General features: G+C 40.2%; 3 protein-coding genes across 5 annotated transcripts in view; 1 reads left to right on the forward strand and 2 right to left on the reverse strand.

Moving 5' to 3' along the window:
• LOC113121648 (collectin-12) overlaps nucleotides 1-2,103 on the reverse strand; it is a 32,067-nt gene extending 29,964 nt beyond the window's left edge. Inside the window, exons 1-2 of the mRNA XM_026292329.2 lie at nucleotides 1,785-2,103; nucleotides 940-990 (exon numbers count right to left, since the gene is read on the reverse strand). Of these exons, the coding sequence (XP_026148114.1) occupies nucleotides 940-990; nucleotides 1,785-1,791 (58 nt within the window). The 5' untranslated portion in view covers nucleotides 1,792-2,103. The remainder of the gene's footprint in view (nucleotides 1-939; nucleotides 991-1,784) is intronic.
• Nucleotides 2,104-9,395: 7,292 nt separating this feature from the next.
• tyms (thymidylate synthetase) lies at nucleotides 9,396-14,179 on the forward strand. Of its 2 annotated transcripts, XM_026292631.2 has the most exons (7): nucleotides 9,396-9,736; nucleotides 11,514-11,587; nucleotides 12,344-12,518; nucleotides 13,397-13,498; nucleotides 13,614-13,789; nucleotides 13,886-13,957; nucleotides 14,036-14,179. In XM_026292631.2, exons 1-7 carry the CDS (start codon nucleotides 9,508-9,510, stop codon nucleotides 14,171-14,173), a joined length of 966 nt encoding a protein of 321 aa, XP_026148416.1. In that variant the 5' UTR covers nucleotides 9,396-9,507; the 3' UTR covers nucleotides 14,174-14,179. The 2 variants fall into 2 exon arrangements, with proteins under 2 accessions (XP_026148416.1, XP_033181678.1); XM_033325787.1 differs by lacking the exon at nucleotides 11,514-11,587 and having other exon boundaries at nucleotides 9,406-9,736.
• Nucleotides 13,865-20,173, reverse strand: enosf1 (enolase superfamily member 1). 2 transcript variants are annotated; one of them, XM_026292627.2, is made up of 15 exons: nucleotides 20,030-20,173; nucleotides 19,820-19,922; nucleotides 18,968-19,083; nucleotides 18,490-18,576; nucleotides 18,377-18,403; nucleotides 18,218-18,290; nucleotides 18,002-18,040; nucleotides 17,738-17,820; nucleotides 17,541-17,663; nucleotides 17,336-17,470; nucleotides 16,823-16,864; nucleotides 16,614-16,743; nucleotides 16,231-16,330; nucleotides 14,397-14,478; nucleotides 13,865-14,314 (listed from the first exon to the last, which is right to left on the reverse strand). In XM_026292627.2, exons 1-15 carry the CDS (start codon nucleotides 20,135-20,137, stop codon nucleotides 14,222-14,224), a joined length of 1,341 nt encoding a protein of 446 aa, XP_026148412.1. In that variant the 5' UTR covers nucleotides 20,138-20,173; the 3' UTR covers nucleotides 13,865-14,221. The 2 variants fall into 2 exon arrangements, with proteins under 2 accessions (XP_026148412.1, XP_026148414.1); XM_026292629.2 differs by having other exon boundaries at nucleotides 18,968-19,066; nucleotides 19,820-20,159.
• Between the last annotated feature and the right edge of the window lie 16 nt (nucleotides 20,174-20,189).

Below are 20,189 nucleotides of genomic sequence, written 5' to 3' on the forward strand. Positions count from 1 at the left end.
TGAAAACTGCTGAGGCCTGTGGATTATCCAGTTTAATGTTGAACATGTTGCTGTTATGTTCACTGATCTTTAAAGCACCAAAATATAGTATAGTTGCCAGTGAATAGCTATTGTGCAGATACTGTATACGCACTACTTGTCAACCGGGGGCAGCAGTATGTGTCCATTAACACAAGACTAAGACAGACAGAGAGAGCTCCAACATTCCTACATTCTTACATCCTTTTGTTGTATCTGAGTCTATGCACCATTAGTGTGTAGTGTGCAGGACTCTCTGCATGGCCAGAAACCACTAGAGTGACAAAATATGTCTGTGGTGAGCTGACTTTTCAGGCATTTGTCTTATCTTTCCAGTCTGGTTCTCTATGAAGTCTGTTGGGAAAACATCTGAAAATGGGGCCAAAGAAGTCTCACTGTCAGACTGCATCACTGAAACTACACAGCCATGTGCTTGTTAAAGTGTATACACAAACCAAAATGCTCGTGAACTCTGTCTGCATGTGTCCACACCACAACACTCAGTTGACTGCAAGTTTGAGTAATACTACATTGTTGGGGTCCCAGGCATGTTTGTATGAGGCAACATGTTTAAATGACTCAATTTAAGTGGATAAAAGGAAGAAGATAGATCTTGATCTGTCAGCAGTTGCCAGGCCTGTGGTGAGCTGGACCTCACAGACTGTCAGCCGCATTTATGTTCAACACAAAGGACGCAAAACCATTAGTGGCTGAGCCCAATATCAAGACAGATGAGGCTCATGCCGCCTACTGACACTAAAGTCATTTTTTGTTAATCAGAAGATTTAATTAGACTTAAATCTAACAGAAAATAGTCCAACCCACACACTTGAACTTACAAAAAGTTTTATGACTGTGCCGACTTTTCTCTCTTCCACCTTAAGAAAAAGGAAAAAAAAAAAAAAAAAACCTTTTACTCACCGAACCTCTTGTATCCAAAAGACTGAACTTCCTCCTCGTCTGCAAAGTCGTCTGTGTGACATAATCAGAAACATATGACAGAAATAGGTCATACACACGCTGCTGGGGGTACGCTTTGTTTAAAACAGTCAGTAAACACAATAAGACAGAAAAAGAATCAGGGCAGCTGTAATATTGTAATATTATCCGTTGATCCAATAATCTCTGTTTAGGAGAGTGGAGGCTGCCAAAGGGACTTTACATTTGAGATAGTGGAGTATCATCTCTAGTTTGTCACTGTGTGTGTGTGTGTGTGTGTGTGTGTGAAGGTAGAAGGTCCACAGAACCATAAAAGCCACAGGCTGCGGTTTCTCTGGGTTGTTGACAGTAAAGCCAAATTACACTGTGCTACACTGCACTGAAGACTGGAGCAGAGCACAAAGAACATCACTCCTAATGGTAAACAGATGGGACAGAGGGGGAGCGACATGGGAGAGGGGGAGACAGGGAAAGATTAGTTTAATGTGTGTTTGCTGGTGGTGGGTCAGTGGGGCTTTAAACTAGATGAGGAGCCACTGATACGAACTGGATCAGATCTTAGAAGAAGATCTTAGATCTTGTAAAAAAATAAAGTTTTATACAATGTGTATCCATGTAAACACAGTATATTTAGTATAGGTGGACACACGATGGCATGTGATAGCAGACAGTGATACAACCACATGCACTACAGGTGGTTGTCACTGGTCACCATCAGCTCAGGATCTTTTCCTTATGCTTAACTTAATAAAGTGTGTACTCAGGAATATATGGATTCCACTGAAATACACGCACTCATATCTATCTGCTACATATAGGTTACTTACCTTTCATGGCGTTGTATAGCTGGTTGGAGACTGTAGAAGAGATGGGGACCCCTGTCACTTTATGCGCATCTCAGCATCCAGTGCAAAGTGCTGAACGTGTTCCTCCGAGGGCGACACACACCGACATACACACAAATAATAAAACTAACAGCAAGTCTTCATGTTGAGTGTTGAGTTTAAAATCCCATCGTCTCAGCCCGGATGAGTTTTTGAAGTGATGTGATGTCCCTGGAGCCTCGTCCAGTTGCGCTGCGCTGAAGGACCGAGAGCTGATCCGAGGTACGACAACCTCGTTAAGTTACACGTGAATGACGAACCGCACTTCCGTCGGCGCCTTCACAAATAAAGTGTGACTATGAGGGACCGGACACAAAACGTATGGAAGCCCGTTTCCACCACTGGGATGAAAAATAAAACAACCCCCTAAGTCAAAATAACGAGATACTTTCTTAATATTCTGATTTAGCAACTCAAAATTACTTTCTTCCCCTGGGCCTGGGCTACTGATCCAATACCTGCTCACATTTTATTTTTCTCGTATTTTCTCATTTCTACACACAACTTTATTAATGGTTCAGTTATTTCATAAACTTTACAAGTAATGATTTAGAGCAACATTTAGGTTGCCAGGTTCTGAAAAAACCCTTCGTCATTGGGCTTGGGAGCAGAAGCTTCTGAACAAACTTAATTTAATTATGAATTAACTATTTCTAACTACAGTTCTTTAACTGTTAGTAACCATGTCACCAAATGGCAACAACGAAGCTTAAGGATCTTTTCAGAAAATGACAATAACATACTTTTCTTATTACTGTTAATGCTCATCCCTTATAAGTGACTATGAAAGATATTAACTAATGTGAGACCCGCCAGGACTACCTGGCTGTGCTGCAGCTGATTGTGTAATGAACAATGCACTCTCAGCCTTTTATGAATGTACGTGCCCCCATACACCGCACGACCCCGTACACTCTTTTACTCTTTTTTTAATTTTTTTGTTTTTGTAAAATTCAGCCTGAGACTTCATCAGGGGGGGTCTCTCCCACAACAACCGTCCACACTTACGGTGCCACTAACCCAGCTCCCCAAAACACATAACACAAACATTCTCCCGAACCCCTATACTAACACAATGAATAGTTAACAACCAGAACCCAAACAGTAAAACAATAGAAAAGACAAATTAACCAGCTAGTTTACCCAGGGTCCTTTGAGCCAGGCGCCCCCCTGTGGCCGCTACAGTAGTATAATTTTTTTTTCGCTCCCCAGCAGACTGTGAAATTAAACTGCTGTCAGACTAATTTTATTTATTTTGCTGCTGTAGCTGATCCTGCTGATGTTCAGTATCATTAAGTTCATTATCAGCAATGCTCACTCTAAAGAAAAAAAAAACTTTTATTTTGGCGGCCAAGACGCGTCATTTCCGGCACCCCTCCAGTTTCCTCCATAACTTTCTCCGTGTAGTTTGATGCTGCAGCCACAGCTTTTCTAAGTGAGACCAGTGACTGTCTGGTCTTTGTCCTGCTGTGTCTGAAGACACCGAGGATGTGCACACCCCGGGACGTCGTGCGGCGCTGCGATAATCCAGCCGGAGATGAGATCAAGTTACTGGGGGTCGATGGCAATCGAGTCCCCGGGTGAAAATCTGGTTTCCATTAGAGATAGTTTCAAAGGTTTAGAGAGGTGCAGGGGAGCCACACCAAGTCTCAGTGCAGTTCCTGTGTTTTACATATTCACATCTCATTTGTTTCAACAAAATAAAATTCACTTTTGTAGACTATTCATATGATGTTCCATTTGGCCATTTCTCTGAGAAACTCAATAATAGTTTGATCGTGTGTTTTGGAGTAGTTTATTAACAGATTTATCATAGTAACCCCACCTTACATTAGGAAAATATCCACTGGGAGTAATATTTTCTGTTATTTTTATCCAACTAGAGATAGAAAATGCCAGTGTAGTGAGATTATTTCCATCTGGTGCACACCACTTTCAGAAAAGGCTGGAAATAAGTAGATACTAGAAGATCTATAGCCTAATTCTGTATATTTGAACAAAGACACTGTTTTTCTGAAATTCTCAGTTAGTTTTGAAGAAAATCAAATTAACTGGACTGACCAAAGTCCCCAGACAAACATGCAGATGTTTGCATCCTACATTATTTATGGACAGCTTTTTCCTTGGTATGTTCAATGAGTATAGGAAAAAAAACAATTTGCTTTTTTGTGATACATGATATCCTTATTCACTTTTCACTAGATGATATAAATCTTTACTTTTGTTTATATTTGCCTTAAAAATAATTTATGTTTCCTAAAAATGTCCATATCATTGATGACAATGAAAATTAGACTGTAACACATTTCTCCATAACTCTGATAATTCCAACAGTGTCCGTAATCCCCCCGGCCTGCAGCTGCAGATCACTGAACAAAGGCAGAAAAACAGCTTCAATACCCCCCACCCAGTAATGAGGAGCATCAAAGAAACTGAACAGACCCACTCTTCACAGCACAGGTTAGTGTCACTGGGTTATATGATGTTAATGTTTTTATCTGGACTCAGTTGAAACCAGTTGATTTGCAGGAAATGGTACAGATAACATCAGCTGTCCAAGCTCTAAAATCCTCTGAGCCTTAAAAAAACAGAAAAACTCAATCAAACTCAGATCTGTTTTTCTTTGTTCTTTGGAGTCTTCAACCCAGGGTTAAAGTTTGACCCAGTCCACCACATACTAGATTCCAGACCAGCCTGAGATGATAAAACAACTAATTACTTGTTTTCTTAAAGATTTCAAAACTGTTATTTTATGGTCGACTGTGATTGGAGCAGCAGGCTGGCATTAGGGCTCAGATCCTGGCGAGCTGATAAAAAGCAGCTGAGGGTCAGGCATCTTACTGCCAGGGTCCTCATGCAGAGGTTGGGACCTCATCAGCTGGGTCAAGGCTTTTAGCAGTGAACTAAGATTAACAGAGAGCTGAGAAAACGTGCAGAAATTCCACATTTACCATGTTCCTTCCATGTTCATATGTCATGATAAAAACTCAGATTGTTTTGAATGCAGCAGGATTGGGTTGTAGCACAAATTGGTCATTAAATCCTTCCTAAGTTGTTTATAAACACAAGCTAGTTTCAAACTACTAAATTAAGTTGCACCATCAAAGTTAAGGAAATGTTTTAACTAGCAAACTGTTTGCTAAGAAACATCTGTAGCACACAATAAACTACATGCAAATTAAAAGGAACAAATTAAAGGAAAAACCAACTTAAAATGTCTTAGGAGGGTGTTGGACCAACACGTGCTGGTGAACAGCCTCAGTGCTCGCTGGCATTGACTCTACATGTTTCTCATTTAGTGTTTAGACGATGGTGGTGGAAAGCGCTATCTAACGCATCGATCCAAAATCTCTCATGCTCTCTGGACAGAATAAAAATATATTTATATAACTGTGACTGTTTAAGCCTCTTTCTAGAATAAAACGAAGATAATGGATGTAGAAAAAAATACAAGTAAACATATAAGAACACAATCAACACTGTGCTGAAGACCAGTTCTACAGTGTGTGTGTGTGTAAATATATAGAGGTTCTCTGTTATTAATTACTTAATGTTAACATTTTATCATGTGTGGCAGGTGTCTGTGGGAAGCCCAAGAATACAGTCAGTCTTAATGGTGATTATTGCAGAAAGTATTACCTGAGAAAGGCTCTGCAGTGTTCTGGTGACAAATGAGTGAGACAGACCAGCAAACAAAGGAGCACGTTATTAAAGTCTGTCTTAAGAGGATTTGTAATTATGGTGTGTGCACAAGGCTTAGTAACCAGTAATGCAAGCAGACTAATAGGATCTGTGCTGTTGAGTAGACCCATAAAAATGGAATAATCTTCAATAATCTTCTCACTTTCTTTTTTTTTAACAGCTGCTCTTTTTTGTCTGGAGGATTTTGGTTTTATGTTTCTAAAGGTAAATTTCTGTTTTACCACACTATTATTTCCTAATTTGCAAACGCAAGGTCAGCTTGTGTTAATGTTTATTCATAATTTGATCTATTTTTTGTTGTTCTTTCAATTGTGTCAATAAGTGTTTTTATGTGTATACACAAATAAGAGATAACTGTTATATTCCTATATAGATATATGATTCATAACTCACTATTGTTTAATGTAAATGTTTGTATTCACATGCAGTTCATTAGTGCAGGAGCAAGAAAAGGATCCGTTTTTTTTTTTTACTCTTTTTTACTACTCATAATAAATAATTTGTTTAAAATGTATTATACTTAATATTTTTAGTCAACTGTAGTAGATTCAGTTAAATCCTTAGGTAATCATCATTTATATCTTGAAACTGGTTCGTCGATTAAATGAATGAACACTTCCACTCAGTGTATTTACTTGTAATTGTACCCTGAAAGACTTGACAAACGGCGCCCTCTTTGTGGCAAGTCTAAAATCAGCAAGTATCTTTGAACTCTCCCTCTCAGAAGTACTGCTGTGTGCTACCGACTCTGCTCCACTGAGCGAGGACCCTAAGTGAAGACTTTATTAAAAGAAAACACTTACAGTAAAAAGTTAATTTTATTTTTTTCATAATGGGTCTGCCAGAACCTAAGTACAGTATGTTTCATTGGTGTGTGCAGAGCTTTCTGCAGCAGGAGATGAGGTCGATGAAATAAAATAAAGCAGGCTTTATTTGAGGTGAACCAGGTGAAGGAAATGGTGTATTACTGGTGAAAAGTTGTGTAATGTTGGTGAATAAAGTTTACGGTGGCCGACAAGGGTAAACGCGCCGCAACAGCCAAACTGCAAAAACCAAAAACATCCTCGAGAGAAGAAACGCTGCATATTATTCACGGAACGGAAGTGCGCCAGGCCTCTAGGGGGACCTCGACCTGAGGGAGGCTATGAACAAGTTGGGTGAACATTTAGAGAGGCGACATAACAGCAGTGTTGGAAACTTAGCGACTTTGTCGCTTTATTTAGCGAGTATTCAGACCCCTCTACTGACACATTTATAAAAAAGCGACTAGCGACAAATCTGGCGACTTTTTCTGGTGTTACTGCAGAGACTGATGTGTCTGTACTGAACCGTTCTTACACTTCTCAACGAGTCGTATCTCCTGCAGCCGCCGGTGATATGCCGAGTTCTGCATGACTGTCGAGATTTGCATGCCCCATTTGGGAATAATGTGTCTTAAAGTCGCTTTGGGAGAGGGATGCATAATATGGCAAGGGTGATTTCTAACTTGCCGAGATATGCATCCCCTATTATTTAAGCCACTGACACTGTTGTACAGCTGATTTTTTCATTGTGAGGTTCACATTACTTAAAACATACTGGTATTAACTGAAATATCACGTTTGTGTTCATACCATTATACAAGCATAACATAAACACACGTATGCATATCGTAGGGGATGCATATCTCGGCAAGTTAGAAATCACCCTTGCCATATTATGCATCCCTCTCCCAAAGCGACTGTAAAACACATTATTCCCAAATGGGGCATGCAAATCTCGACAGTCATGCAGAACTCGGCATAACAACTGGCCCCTCCCCCGTATGACGAGTTGGCAACACTGCACACAGGTACCTTCTCCGTTTATTTATTTGTTAAACACTTGGCCGTCATGTTTTACAGCATTATAAAAGTACAGTATAGTAAAAGAAGTGCCACTGCATTTGAAGAGGTGCCTTGACATTTTAGCGCTAGTTATCGCCACTAGCATTTCTATTGACACCCCATATTAGTAAACCAGCCACATTGTTATTGTCGACACGACGTTGAAAGTGCTAACACAGAAATAGATTAGTGTAAATGTATAAATATGATTTCTTAGCTGTGGTGCTGTAGTAATAGTTGCTATGACCCTGGGTCATTATGTGTGAGGTTTGTGTGATTTGGATGTTAGCTCTCTCCTCCCCAGTTCTTGGTGCGTATCTGTATGTGTGTGTGTATGCGTGAGAGAGAAAGGAGTGGGGGTGGAGCCTAGGTAGACCCATGAGATTGGTCCATTCAAATTGGATTGCTGTTCCTGGATTGGTCCAGCCCTTCCGGGAAGACTATAAGAAGCTCCCACTGACTGCAGCCAGAGAGTTCTTCTCGATCTCTGCCACTTCCAAACCAGCACTCTTTGTGAAACTATGTCTTTGTAAGAAGCCTTAAGATGTGTAGAACAAATGGTTAGTTTGAGAATTGTGATCTTAGAGAAAGAACTTTTGTGACTTTACTTGCACTGTACATATTGAGCACTAAATACTTTTCATTGTAGTAAGAAGCCCAGTTATTTGATTTATGTTTTCTCCTGTTTTTGTTAGGAGACCAGGGTAGAATACCTGGTCTTTTTGTTGGTTTGTTTGGTTAGGAAATAGTAGGGCTGCTTTAGCGTTTTTGTTTGTTATTTTGGGCATTTGAGTGTTTGACAGAGTTACTTTGACTATATTTGGAAAATAAATGGTTTCCTTTAAGTGCATTTAGTGGGCTGCTGGATTTATTTGAGAGTGGGAGAGTTTTGGAGAAAAACTCACATCGTGTTATGCCCCGGTATCCCCTAGGTCGGGCGTAACATAGTGTGTAGCAATGCGAGGTTAGAGTGTGATGCTTAAAATAATATATCAAATGGTGGCACGGTGGAAAGTGGTTGGCACTGTTGCCTCACAGCAAGAAGGTTCCTGGTTAGAAACCCATCAGGGGCCTTTCTGTGTGGAGTTTGCATGTTCTCCCTGTGCTTGTGTGGGTTTTCTCCAGGTACTCTGGTTTCCTCCCACAGTCCAAAAACATGTATGTCAGGTTGATTGGTGACTCTAAATTGCCCATAGGAGTGAGTGTGAGTGTGTGAGGTTGTTTGTCTCTATGTGGCCCTGTGATGGACTGGTGACCTGTCCAGGGTGGACCCCTGCCTTTCACCCAGAGAGAGCTGGGATAGGCTCCAGCAGATCCCCGTGACCCTAAGGAGGACTAAGCCAGTATAGATGATGGGTGGATCAAACAGTACATTTTAAATGTGCTAGGTTCAGTGAGGACAGTGTAGAGTAGGCTATGCTTTTCTTGTTTTCTCAGCAGTGTCAACCCATGAATTAAATGCAATAAGTTATGTTTCTTCCTCAATGTTTTGAAAGCATTTCGTTGTCATTTATGATGATCTTCAATTTTTGTTAGTCCATGCTTAAGTTTCTGTATTTCTGTTGTATATTGTTATGTTTATCTTTATGTGACTTCAGTTAACATGGGACTATTTTGTGTGTTAGCCTATGAGCCTAGCCTGGTGTTTTTCAGTGGACTATTAAATCATCAGTTCAAAAACATCTTCACTTTGTACAGTGAAGATGTTGGCGCTGTAAAGACAATACTCAGTGGCCTCATACATGTCCACTATTGTCCACTGGACCAGCACCTTATTAATTACAGCTGCAGCTCTTTCACTTCTACAACTTGCTGCCGCTGCCACAAATTGATCCTGCTGTCTCTCCCCTCAGGTCGGCGTGCCCCTAGAGGCCTGCAGCGTTTCTCTCTTGCATTTTTGCAGCTTTTGGCTGTTGCGGGTAGTGATGTGTCGGTCGTGAACGAAACGGCTCTGAGAGCCGAGAGCCCGCTTTGTTTCTCTTTCTCTTTCTCTTTCTCTCTCTCTGGGGGTGGAGTTTACCAGATGTTCATTTGCTACTGATTACTCGTAACACAATTGCCCGGGAAACTTAATCATCCCGCCTAGGTTTGTTCCCGAAATGTCAGAAATGCCAGAAATGCAAACAGAATTCACAGACAAAGAGCATGGCTGTAAGAGGGAGGACCAGACTGCGGCTGCAGAGAAGAAGACGTTTGGTCTTTTCTGTGATGAACGAGGGTATCTGGATCAGGTCGAGTACATCTTGCAACACGGTCGCTGGAAGGGGGACCGAACCGGGACAGGAGTCATCTCTGTGTTCGGTGCCCAAGCCCGATACAGCCTGCGGGGTAAATCACAGTTTGTGATAAAAATGTGGTGAGCTTCAAGTACAAGGGAAAATACCTTACTAGTCACTTTCTGTCTCTGGCTGTTCTTAGTTTAGTTGAACTTTAGTTGAACATTCACTACATTTCATAGATAAATACTGTCCTTTTTACTTTATTACGTTTAATTCATGCATTACTAGAGTATTTTTATTTTCTGGTTCTGGTACTTTTTCTTTCTTTTGCTTCTACTGTTTGGGTGGACTGGTGCAACTCTTTTCTCTTTACTGTATACAATAGATTCTTAAAGACACCACTGACTCAAAGTAGTGGATCAGGAACTATGATTTGTCCACTGGTCAGGTTATAATAATAATGAATTTTATTTATAACGTACTTTACATTTGCAGGCAAATCTCAAAAACAAGCATCAAAACATTAAACAAGTGAAAGTAGTAATCCCATTAGTATGCGTTTCTGAACAGAAAAGTGTTAAGCTGTTTTTTTTGTCTGTGGCGTGGAGGGCTGTGTCCGAAATAGGCACAACATTTGACAAAGCACGTAGCGTTACGTCCCGACCATTAAAACAGTACTTTCTGTACAGTTGAATAAGGGTAGTATGAATGGACATACTACAGCCGCCATGTTGATGTTGTCACGTGTCATGCGCAACCGCGCAAATATTTAAAGAGCCCACTCTTTACGGCAGTTTTTAAATTATGTTAAATTTTCTAATCTCATTAAACTGTTTAACAATGGACTCTGTTTAAAAAAAGCTGTTAGCTAACTAGCTGGTGTACAGCACTGACGTTAGCTTGATCTGCTCAAAAATAATGATTAGTTAAACATCTTTTTACAGCCGATTCACAAAATCATCCCATGGATTTACATTATTTCAACTTTCAAAAAGTCAGACGTTTATTTAGATTATGTTAAACAAGTGTAATTTAACCACGACGAACAACATTTTTCCCTGAAAAGAACCGCGTCGACGCTTTCCGGCATATGACGTATCCTCTCCCGTGGCCTCATGGGATAGCAAAGTGTCCATCAAATGCGCACTGCAGAAGCTTTTGTCGGCCGATGGAGGGGCGCATCACAGTAATCCAGCCTGGAGGAGACAAAGGCGTGGACCAGCATCAGAGGGAAGGAGAGGGGCGGGGCTTGGCTTTATTTTAGAGATGGAGGAATGTGATTTTTTTTAATTTTTTTTTGCAGAGGTCAAATGACAGGTGGGGGTCAGACCTGATCCCCAGATTAATAACAGAGGGAGAGAGGGTGATGGTATGGGCAGGGAAGGAAATACAGTTAAGGGGGGACTAAGAAGGGTTTCAGTTTTGGTACTGTTCAGTTGGAGAAAGTTCTCAGACATCCACACCTTTATCTCCTCCTAGCAGGAGGTGAGAGCTGATGGGACTGTAGGGGAGGTCGGGTCCAACCTCACATAGAGCTGAGTGTCATCGGCATAACAGTGGAATGACACTCCGTGTTTGCCGCTGATGTTGCCCAGGGGGAGCATGTAAATGTTGTGTGACCCCAAAGATGACAGTGTGATGACCTTGTAGCCTCCCCCAAGGCCACATACTCAGCCCTATTTGTGAGATAGGACCCAAACCAGTCCAGAGCAGTGCCAGAAAGTCCAGCTCTGTGCTGGAGACGGTGGAGGAGAATACTATCGTTGACTGTATCAAAGGCAGCTGTGAGATCCAGGAGGAGGACTAGTTATAAAATGTACTTGTACTAATGTACTACTATTAATTATGTAGTCAGTAATGTCAAAAATGCTTCTGTTTATTTCTAGACCAGTTTCCCTTGTTGACGACCAAGAGAGTTTTCTGGAGAGGAATCCTTGAAGAATTGCTGTGGTTTATCAAGGTGATGACAATAGGAAAATATTCACTATTTTTAAATAGTTCAATTCATCCAAATTTTAAAAAATGTCACTTAATGGTCTAATACAGAAACATCATTTTTTAAAATTTGACCACTCAAAAACAGTCTAAACAAGGATATATACCACAAAATGATCTTGACGAATTTTTTTTTTTTTGCAGGTAAACTCACTCTTCAAGGTCACATACAACTTTGTGTGATGTGTTAAATGTAGTGATCAACTGATATTGATTTTTTTCTTTTTTAACCGATAACTTGTGCTTTTAACTTGTGCTTTTACGTGCCTGATAACTGATATGCAGAACCGATATTTATTTACCGTTATACTTGTTTTTGACACAGTACTTGACGGATAATCTTGAGTGAGTTTGTCTCTATTTCTTAGAGCCAAACTACATAAACTACATATGAAGCAGTTATGTAACACATATAATTTGTGCATTTATTGCTGTTATGTTAAATAACGTTTACTAATTACAGCAAAGCAAGTAAGTATACTTTACTTTTGCACACCGTTGTCTCATTTCCCCCCCAGACGTGCTGTAATGGCGATCCTGCGCTCCATTCTGAAAACACCCACAAGATAGCAGCATTTATCTGTAAATTTGATATTACGGAACCAATATCCGATTATGGTAAAATGCTTAAATATCAGGAAAAATATCGGTAAATTGATATATTGGTTGATTTCTAGTTAAAAGCACTAAATTGCGCTAAATGTCTTGATGTGTGTCACAGGGGTCAACAAATGCCAAGGAGCTTTCAGCTAAAGGTGTGAAGATTTGGGATGCCAATGGGTCCCGGGCCTTCCTAGATAGTCTTGGATTCACTGACAGAGAAGAGGGCGACCTGGGTCCTGTGTACGGTTTCCAGTGGAGGCACTTTGGTGCAGAATACACAAACATGCACGCAGGTGTGTTTTTTCATAGTGATGCACAGATTACAATGTCTTGCTTTTGGTTGCTAAACAGATACAGTGTGTGGTGGCATCTACTCAAGTTCTTGTTAGTTCTTGCAATTTTGCTTTCACATTTCTGAAGTGTTAAGAAATTTAAGCAAAATCTCACAATTTTGTTTACTTTTTTTAACATGACACCATGATACCAAGAGTCATCCATTTTTCTTCAAGCTTTATTTTTTAGACCAATTTTTATCATTATTTTCCCTAATCTAACAGTTTGGTGATGCATTGTCAAAAAGTAGGTACCGAAAGTCCAAAACAACTTTAACCAAAGAAAAAGTCATTTTTTTTCTGACCAACAATCCAATACCTTAATACACAGAATTCTTTGAGAAACTAAAAATCGATCATTAAAATAGTCATTTTCTTGTATTAATTTAAATATTTCAGACCAAGTTCAAATTAATCTGGTAAAGCCACTATCTAGGTTATCATGAATGTTCAGGCAAATAATCACATTAAGTATGAATTGGCATTTTAATCCAATGTGTTTTAAAACTTTGCAAACTAGGAGGTAAGTAAATTCACAGCTAGATTACATGTTTTTGCCACCTTAAAGAAATAGTTAATATTTAATGGGTTTTTTGACAGGAGTTACATGGAAAGAATGAAGTCATACTCATGTCTGTTTGGTAAATGTGAATTTACAGCTAGTGGCAATCTTAGCTTAGCATGCTCAGGTTGCATTCTGCCATCTCACCGCTAGGTGCTGCAAAATCTGACATTTTACTCAATACAACTTTAAATCTGTCATGTTTAGTATAAATTGTGTAGTGTGAATACAGATATTTAGATGTTTTTTGTCGATTCCTTTTTGTTTTTTTTAACAGATTACACAGGACAAGGTGTCGACCAGCTGCAGAAAGTCATTGACACTATCAAAAATAATCCAGAAGACAGGCGGATCATCATGTGTGCCTGGAATGTCAAAGGTACAACAGATACCTAAATTAACTGAAACCACTTCAGGCTGCTGTAACACCCCTCAAAGATTATTTTAGTGAAGTTATATCAAATTTAAATCTGCCTTTTCATATATTGTTGCAGACCTACCACTCATGGCTCTGCCCCCATGCCATGCACTGTGCCAGTTCTACGTGTGTGATGGTGAGCTGTCATGTCAGCTGTACCAGCGCTCAGGTGATATGGGCCTCGGGGTGCCTTTCAATGTTGCCAGCTATGCACTTCTTACCTACATGATCGCACACATCACAGGACTAAAGGTAAATGCAATTACATTTTTTAAAAATCTCTCATCTAATGATTAGATTGTTATCTATCACCTCATGATTTTATTTTTTTTTATCCTGCACCTTCAGCCAGGTGACTTTGTTCATACTTTGGGAGATGCTCACATATACAGCAACCATGTCGAACCTCTGAAAGTACAGGTGGGTTGGGTGAAGACAGTTTTTGTTTCTGTTCTGTTTGATTTACAAATTTACACAAGCTTATCTCTAAATTTGCAGCTTCAGAGGGAGATTCGGCCCTTTCCTAAGCTGAAGATCCTGAGAAACGTGGAGAACATCAATGATTTCTGTGCAGAGGACTTTGAAATCTGCGACTACAGCCCACATCCTTCAATAAAGATGCAGATGGCTGTTTAAACATTTTTTTTCGAAGAACCATTCTGTTTTTTCATGTCTCATGCTGTCTTATTTCTTCATGTGCAGCTTCCATACTTCACCTTCAGGGTAACTGTGTCTTTTCACTGATAACTCCAACATCTCACAAGAATAGCCAGGATCCTGAGAACAATAAAGCAGTGTAGAAAATGTATTTCTTAAGGTGATGCATAGGTAGCTTTTATGCATTAGTTTTTATCTGTACCTTCGGGGGCATGTAGTGGGCGTTTCTAATCACCACAGGACTTGTAAAGTGCTCATGGAGGTGGTCCACATATTCACACATCCTAGAGAAAAAGATGTGATGCTGATGTTTATAATCCTTTAATAATACATATACATAATAATACTGTTACAAAAGTTAGAGGACTGGATAGGCATCTCTGGTACTGCCCTTAAATGGTTTAAGTCCTATCTTGAAGACAGGAAGTATTTCATTGAAGTTGGTAACTGTGTCTCAGACCAAATGGTGTTGACATGTGGGGTCCCCCAAGAGTCCATCTTGGGACCCCTTTTGTTCAATCTTTACATGTTCCCTTTAGGCCAGTTAATACGCAGCAATAATGTGTCCTACCATAACTATACAGATGACACTCAGATTTACATTTCACTCACAGCTGGTGAATATGGACCAGTCGACTCACTGCAGCTGTATTGAACAGATCACTGTGTGGATGCAAAACAACTCTCTGCAAATAAAACAGTGGCAAGACTAAAATAATCATCTTTGGGCCTCAGAAACAGAGAGTGTCAGCAGTCACCTCGAGTCTCTGTCTCTAAAATTTAAAAATCAAGTTAGAAATCTAGGGGTAATCATGGACTCAGACTTGAATTTTAACAGCCACATTAAATCGATAACATCATCAGCATTTTACCATCTCAAAAACATTGCCAGAATCAAAGGGATCATGTCTAAACCAGACTTGGAAAGACTCATCCATGCTTTTATCTCTAGCAGGTTAGATTACTGTAACGGCCTGTTCACGGGGCTCTCAAAACGAGCTGTAAGGCAGCTACAGTACATTCAGTCCTGACTAGAACCAGGAAGTACAACCACATTACATTTGTTCTCAGATCTCTGCACTGGCTTCCTGTTGCTCAGAGAATAGACTTTAAAACAGCACTGATGGTGTATAAGTCTCTTCATGGCTCAGCACCACATCACATCTCTGACATGTTGATGCCATATGAACCATCTCGAACTCTGAGAACATCAGGGACAGGCCTTCTGCTCGTGCCCAGAGTCAGGACTAAACAGGGAGAAGCAGCGTTTCAATTATATGCAGCTAAAACCTGGAATAGTCTTCCTGATGATGTTAGACAAGCCTCATCTCTGGCAATGTTTAAGTCCAAGCTAAAAACCTTTCTTTTTAGTGTGGCATATAACATATGACCAGACTAGCCCTGACAGTGTTTTATCTAAACCGATCTATCTGCACTCAGTTTCCTTTAATATTAATTTTTAACTTTTTATTAATATTTTTTTCTTTTTTAAAACTGTCTTGTCACTACTTTTGTCCAGCTGGGGAAGACAATCGGATTCACGGTCAGTACTCTAAGTTGATTAGGTTGGGAACCTTCGATCTAAAGCCAATTGGGTCAGGGACTCAGGGGTTAGGAACCCTGGCGCTTTAGTGTTATCCTTAGAATACGGGTCTAAACAGCTGTAGAATTAAATAAGGGGTTTGGAACCTCCAGCTGTAGTCTACTCGATCCTAGACGTAAGAGTCCGGGACTCAGGATCGTCTCCGCAGATAGTCTGTGTTGAGGTACTTTTAGTCCATCAGGGATGGGACAAACTGAAAGTAGGGGACCCACAAATATGGGTCAGCGTGGTCCGATAGTCGATATCATAAGGGGCAAATATGGTAACAAAGTGGTGGCATGCCTTTTTATTTTTTATTCTTGCTTATGTATTTTTAACCTGTCTTTTATTTCTGTAAAGCACTTTGAATTACTCTGTGTATGAATTGTGCTATATAAATAAACTTGCCTTGCCTTGCCTAATACTAAATAGTGAAAAAAAACAATGGTTTTACCGGTTGTGAAGACTTGCAGATACGCAGATGTAGTCAAACAGAATAAGATGCTGGACAAGCTCACAGAGACCAACTCCTCCGGCATGAGGACAAACAGGCACTAAGGAAGAAGTAACATTGAGTGTCAGTCATATATCAACTGAATTTTCATTTTATTAACAGTTACACACTTTGGGTAAGGTAGTAGTGCAGAGCCCTGATTGTGAAAAACAGCAGTGAATGGCTATAAAACAAAAAGAAAAAGTTCTTTGAATTGGAAAAATAAAATTAGCTTTTCTCATTAACATCAGTAACTGGAGGCAAGTTGAAATCTGTATTTGTGTTCACAGTTGCTTTCAGGGCTCCACATACTCATGTGATAGTTGTCATATTTGGAATTTTACCCTTAAACTTGTGGGCCATCAGCAGCACAGCCAGGTTTTCATTGACACTGCCCAGCCGACAACTGTCTATTTGCAAAAACTGCAGTGCAGAGGCCTGGAGGAACTGCTTAAACATCACCCTGTTGTGACACTGGCAAGGAAGCAGTTACTGAATGGGAATGATCATTTCATGAGATAATCTGTATGCTACAATAAACATGAGCTCTCACCTGCTCCCCTGTTGCTACTCCAATCCCAAATGGAGCCAAAGCCTGCAACAACAAAGTCAAACATCTTCAACCATGGACGAATAAAGTGAGCACAAGTCCGAGAGGTCACGTGAGCACAGAGCCTCGGACTTCTTTTTTGTTAGGAAGTCAATCAACTGACTTATGCACAAGACACAAAACCTGAACAGATGCAAAATAACTATGAGGAAACACAGGACAACTACAGCACAGTGAAAAAACAGAATGGTTCTTGAGATGCAAAACACCTACAAAGAGAAACACAACAGTAAAAGAGATCCAGACTGAAAGAGAAAAAAAAACAACCACAATCTGCAAAATTATTAGAAAGATGCACCAAAACAAACAAGAAACAGCAAACAATGCTTCTTTCACTGTGTCTAGTGTCTATGTACTGTAGGAGTGGAGGATGTTGCACAAATCTGCTCTCAGGAGACCCATGTCTCATAATGTAGGTGTGTCTTCAATACAGAAATATATCAAGCTTTTCTTCACCTTGGAGATAGCAGCATGGCCGAGGATGTCATCTGGAGACGTGGGCTCCTCAATCCAAAGAGGTTTAAACTCAGCCAGACTGGACACCCAGCAGATGGCCTCGGCTACATCCCATCTCTGGTTGGCATCAATCATCTAACACAAAAACTCCTTAGTATGCCGTTACCTCTTAAAATACCTGTAACTAAAGACAACACCACCTTACCAAAGTGTTACTGGGTCCAATCATTTGCCTGATGAGGCGGCACCTGCGTTTGTCATCCTCTAGATCGGCGCCCACTTTCACCTTAAACTTGGTCCATCCATTATCAAGTGCATCTGTGCAAAGCTTTAGCCAAACAGCTGTTACTAAAAACACTGCGCCAAACTACAGATATGACATTAATTTTATAGCACAGAGACCTGTTGGAGCTGCTGGTCCGAGTATCCAAGCCAAGCACAGGACGTGGTGTACGCAGGGTAACCCTCTTTTAGCATCTGATCCTCTGGTAGGGAAAAGAAACAGCCCACACAGGTAATAAATAATTGAGAAGTACATTTTAACAGTGCAGTTAAGGAGTGTAAGGACCTGTTATGGAGGCTAAACGCACTCCTGTTAGTTTCAAAAAGACAGTTAATTCCATATAGTCTCATTCTGCCAAATAATTGACTTTTTAATGTGCTCACCTCTCTGCTGCTTTCCCTCCTGTGCTTTCACAAGTATGTCTGCATAAGAAAAGACAAGCAGAGTCTATTTTTACTAAACTGCTCTCTACAGAGGTCTCTGTTTTTGCTTCTTTTCCTTGCACCTTATGTGGGTGGGACTAAGTGAGGGAAACCTGGATGTAATTAGTGGAAGTGGGATTCACTCACAGTACAGTGTATATCACAAACCAGTCTCACCCAGAGCTTCCTCCTCTGTAAGCACGTCAGTGATGTATCTGAAGTCAATACATGAGACAATCTGCTTTGGATCCTGAATTGACAGACACACACACACAAGACACAAAATTTCCATTGTGTTTACATCCTTAGCATGTGTGTAACTTTCCTCTGACTCACCATATCCACAAGCAGCTTCCACAGCGGCTGCAGGAAAATAATAACAGGTTGTGAGACATGGAGTATGATGGTTGTGAACTAAATAGTGTTTTACTGCTAAGACCTCGGCTAACCTTTCCCTCTGACCTCGCCCAAAGGTCCCACACTGCATTCAAGACGGCAGCAGCAGCGAGGTGGATCACTCCTTTCTCTGGGCCTAACTGCTCCAGACAAGAAAAAGAAAAAGATAATAAATACTCACCAGAGGCATCAGCTTAAAATATCTGATATTACATAAAGACAAAACTGGAGTGAATAAAAACTATTTCTTTCTGTTCACACTACATTATATAAAGTACATTGTTCTGTATGAGGAGACAGAAGTCATTTATTACACTAAAGCAAGAATAAATAAATAAATAATAATAATAAATAATTTGGTATAAGAGGATGTGAATCACTCTACCCTGGGAAAAGCAGAGCATGGTGCTCTAAGAAAGAAGGGTAACGTTACTGAAGTCAGGGGGGCAGGGGGAAAATATAATTTTGTAAATATATATGATGTTGAATATTTTAATGCTATCTGATCATTTGCTGTATGCCTGCTCTTACCCATCTCATCTGACCATCACTGGTCAAAAGCTGGTAAAACCCACGGAAGTTGCTCACAATCTCCTGCAAGGACTTCCCAACAACCAGTCCTGCAAGGGCCTCCACAGCACACACCACTGCAAGGTTACAATCAACAAAAACAGCCTCTGAGGGTATTTTTACAAAAAAGAAAAAAAAAAAAAAAAAAGACTTCCGGGTTAATGCAAATGGTCAAACTGTACTAATAATAGATGGTAACTCTGGAAGACAACAGGTAGTTAGACATTTGGCTTCATTTGTCCATTTCACATTAAATGCTAAATTCAGGTGAACTGTAAATTATTTGTGCAAAATGTAGGAAGACTGTGGATTTGATGCTGATATGAACAATGAGCAGAATCTATAATCGTTGTTCATATGGCCACCTAAATATGGTTTAAAGACATATTTCAATTTCACCATGTGTTATTAAAATAAATATAAAATATAAATAAATATAAAATAATATAAATATAATTTTTGACTAGAAAAATGTATTGTTTACCAAACGTTACCACAAGGTGGCAGTATATCCACTTGTAGCTGTCATAGCTTATGTGTAACTGCATTACTGTGTTGGGGTTTGTGACGTGTCTGCACTATGTTTATTAATTGTTTCTATTGTTAAAAAAACAGGTTGGTTTACTCATTGTTTTGTTTGACATCAACTCTTAATAAATTGAATTTCGGAGCTTTTCAGGAGCACTTGAACGCTGCACACATACAGACACACACCAACACACTGCGACTGAAAGTGCCTGTTTTTGTGTTCATGTAACAAAGTGTCATGTGACTTGTTTCAGACGTGCATGAGCTTTTCACTATAAATCTTACCGATCTCGGTCCCTTTTCCTAAAGTGAAGGTGAAGCCGAAGCCTTTCAGTCCGCTGTCCGTGTCGACGAGCACATATGCGACTGAATAATCGGGGTCTGTGTGCTGCAACGTCGGAAGTGACAAGTGTATATAAAGTCCTCAAGACTTTTATTGCGCTCAGACTTGTAGATGTAAAACACAACACATGTACCGGAAACAGCCCCCCTTACCATTGCATCTGAACCGTGCTGCTCTAAAGACGTCGGGAATCTCACATCCCTGACTGTTACATTAATAATTTTGTGCAACATTTTAGCTCCGTGGTCACTTCCAGACATGTGAACTCTGCTGAAAAGACCAGAGGAGTCGAGCAGACCCACCGCTCCACCT

This window comes from Mastacembelus armatus, chromosome 20, assembly GCF_900324485.2.
Source record: "Mastacembelus armatus chromosome 20, fMasArm1.2, whole genome shotgun sequence".
Lineage (NCBI taxonomy): Eukaryota > Metazoa > Chordata > Actinopteri > Synbranchiformes > Mastacembelidae > Mastacembelus > Mastacembelus armatus.

Coding starts and splice junctions, on each gene's coding strand:
- tyms (XM_026292631.2), top strand. CDS start 9,508: ATGTCAGAAATGCCAGAAATGCAAACAGAATTCACAGACAAAGAGCAT. Junction 9,737..11,513: donor AGCCCGATACAGCCTGCGGG/GTAAATCACAGT, acceptor GTTTATTTCTAG/ACCAGTTTCCCTTGTTGACG. Junction 13,958..14,035: donor TCGAACCTCTGAAAGTACAG/GTGGGTTGGGTG, acceptor CTAAATTTGCAG/CTTCAGAGGGAGATTCGGCC.
- enosf1 (XM_026292627.2), bottom strand. CDS start 20,137: ATGTCTGGAAGTGACCACGGAGCTAAAATGTTGCACAAAATTATTAAT. Junction 16,865..17,335: donor GCCATGCTGCTATCTCCAAG/GTGAAGAAAAGC, acceptor TTGTTGTTGCAG/GCTTTGGCTCCATTTGGGAT. Junction 16,331..16,613: donor GATGGCCCACAAGTTTAAGG/GTAAAATTCCAA, acceptor CTTCTTCCTTAG/TGCCTGTTTGTCCTCATGCC.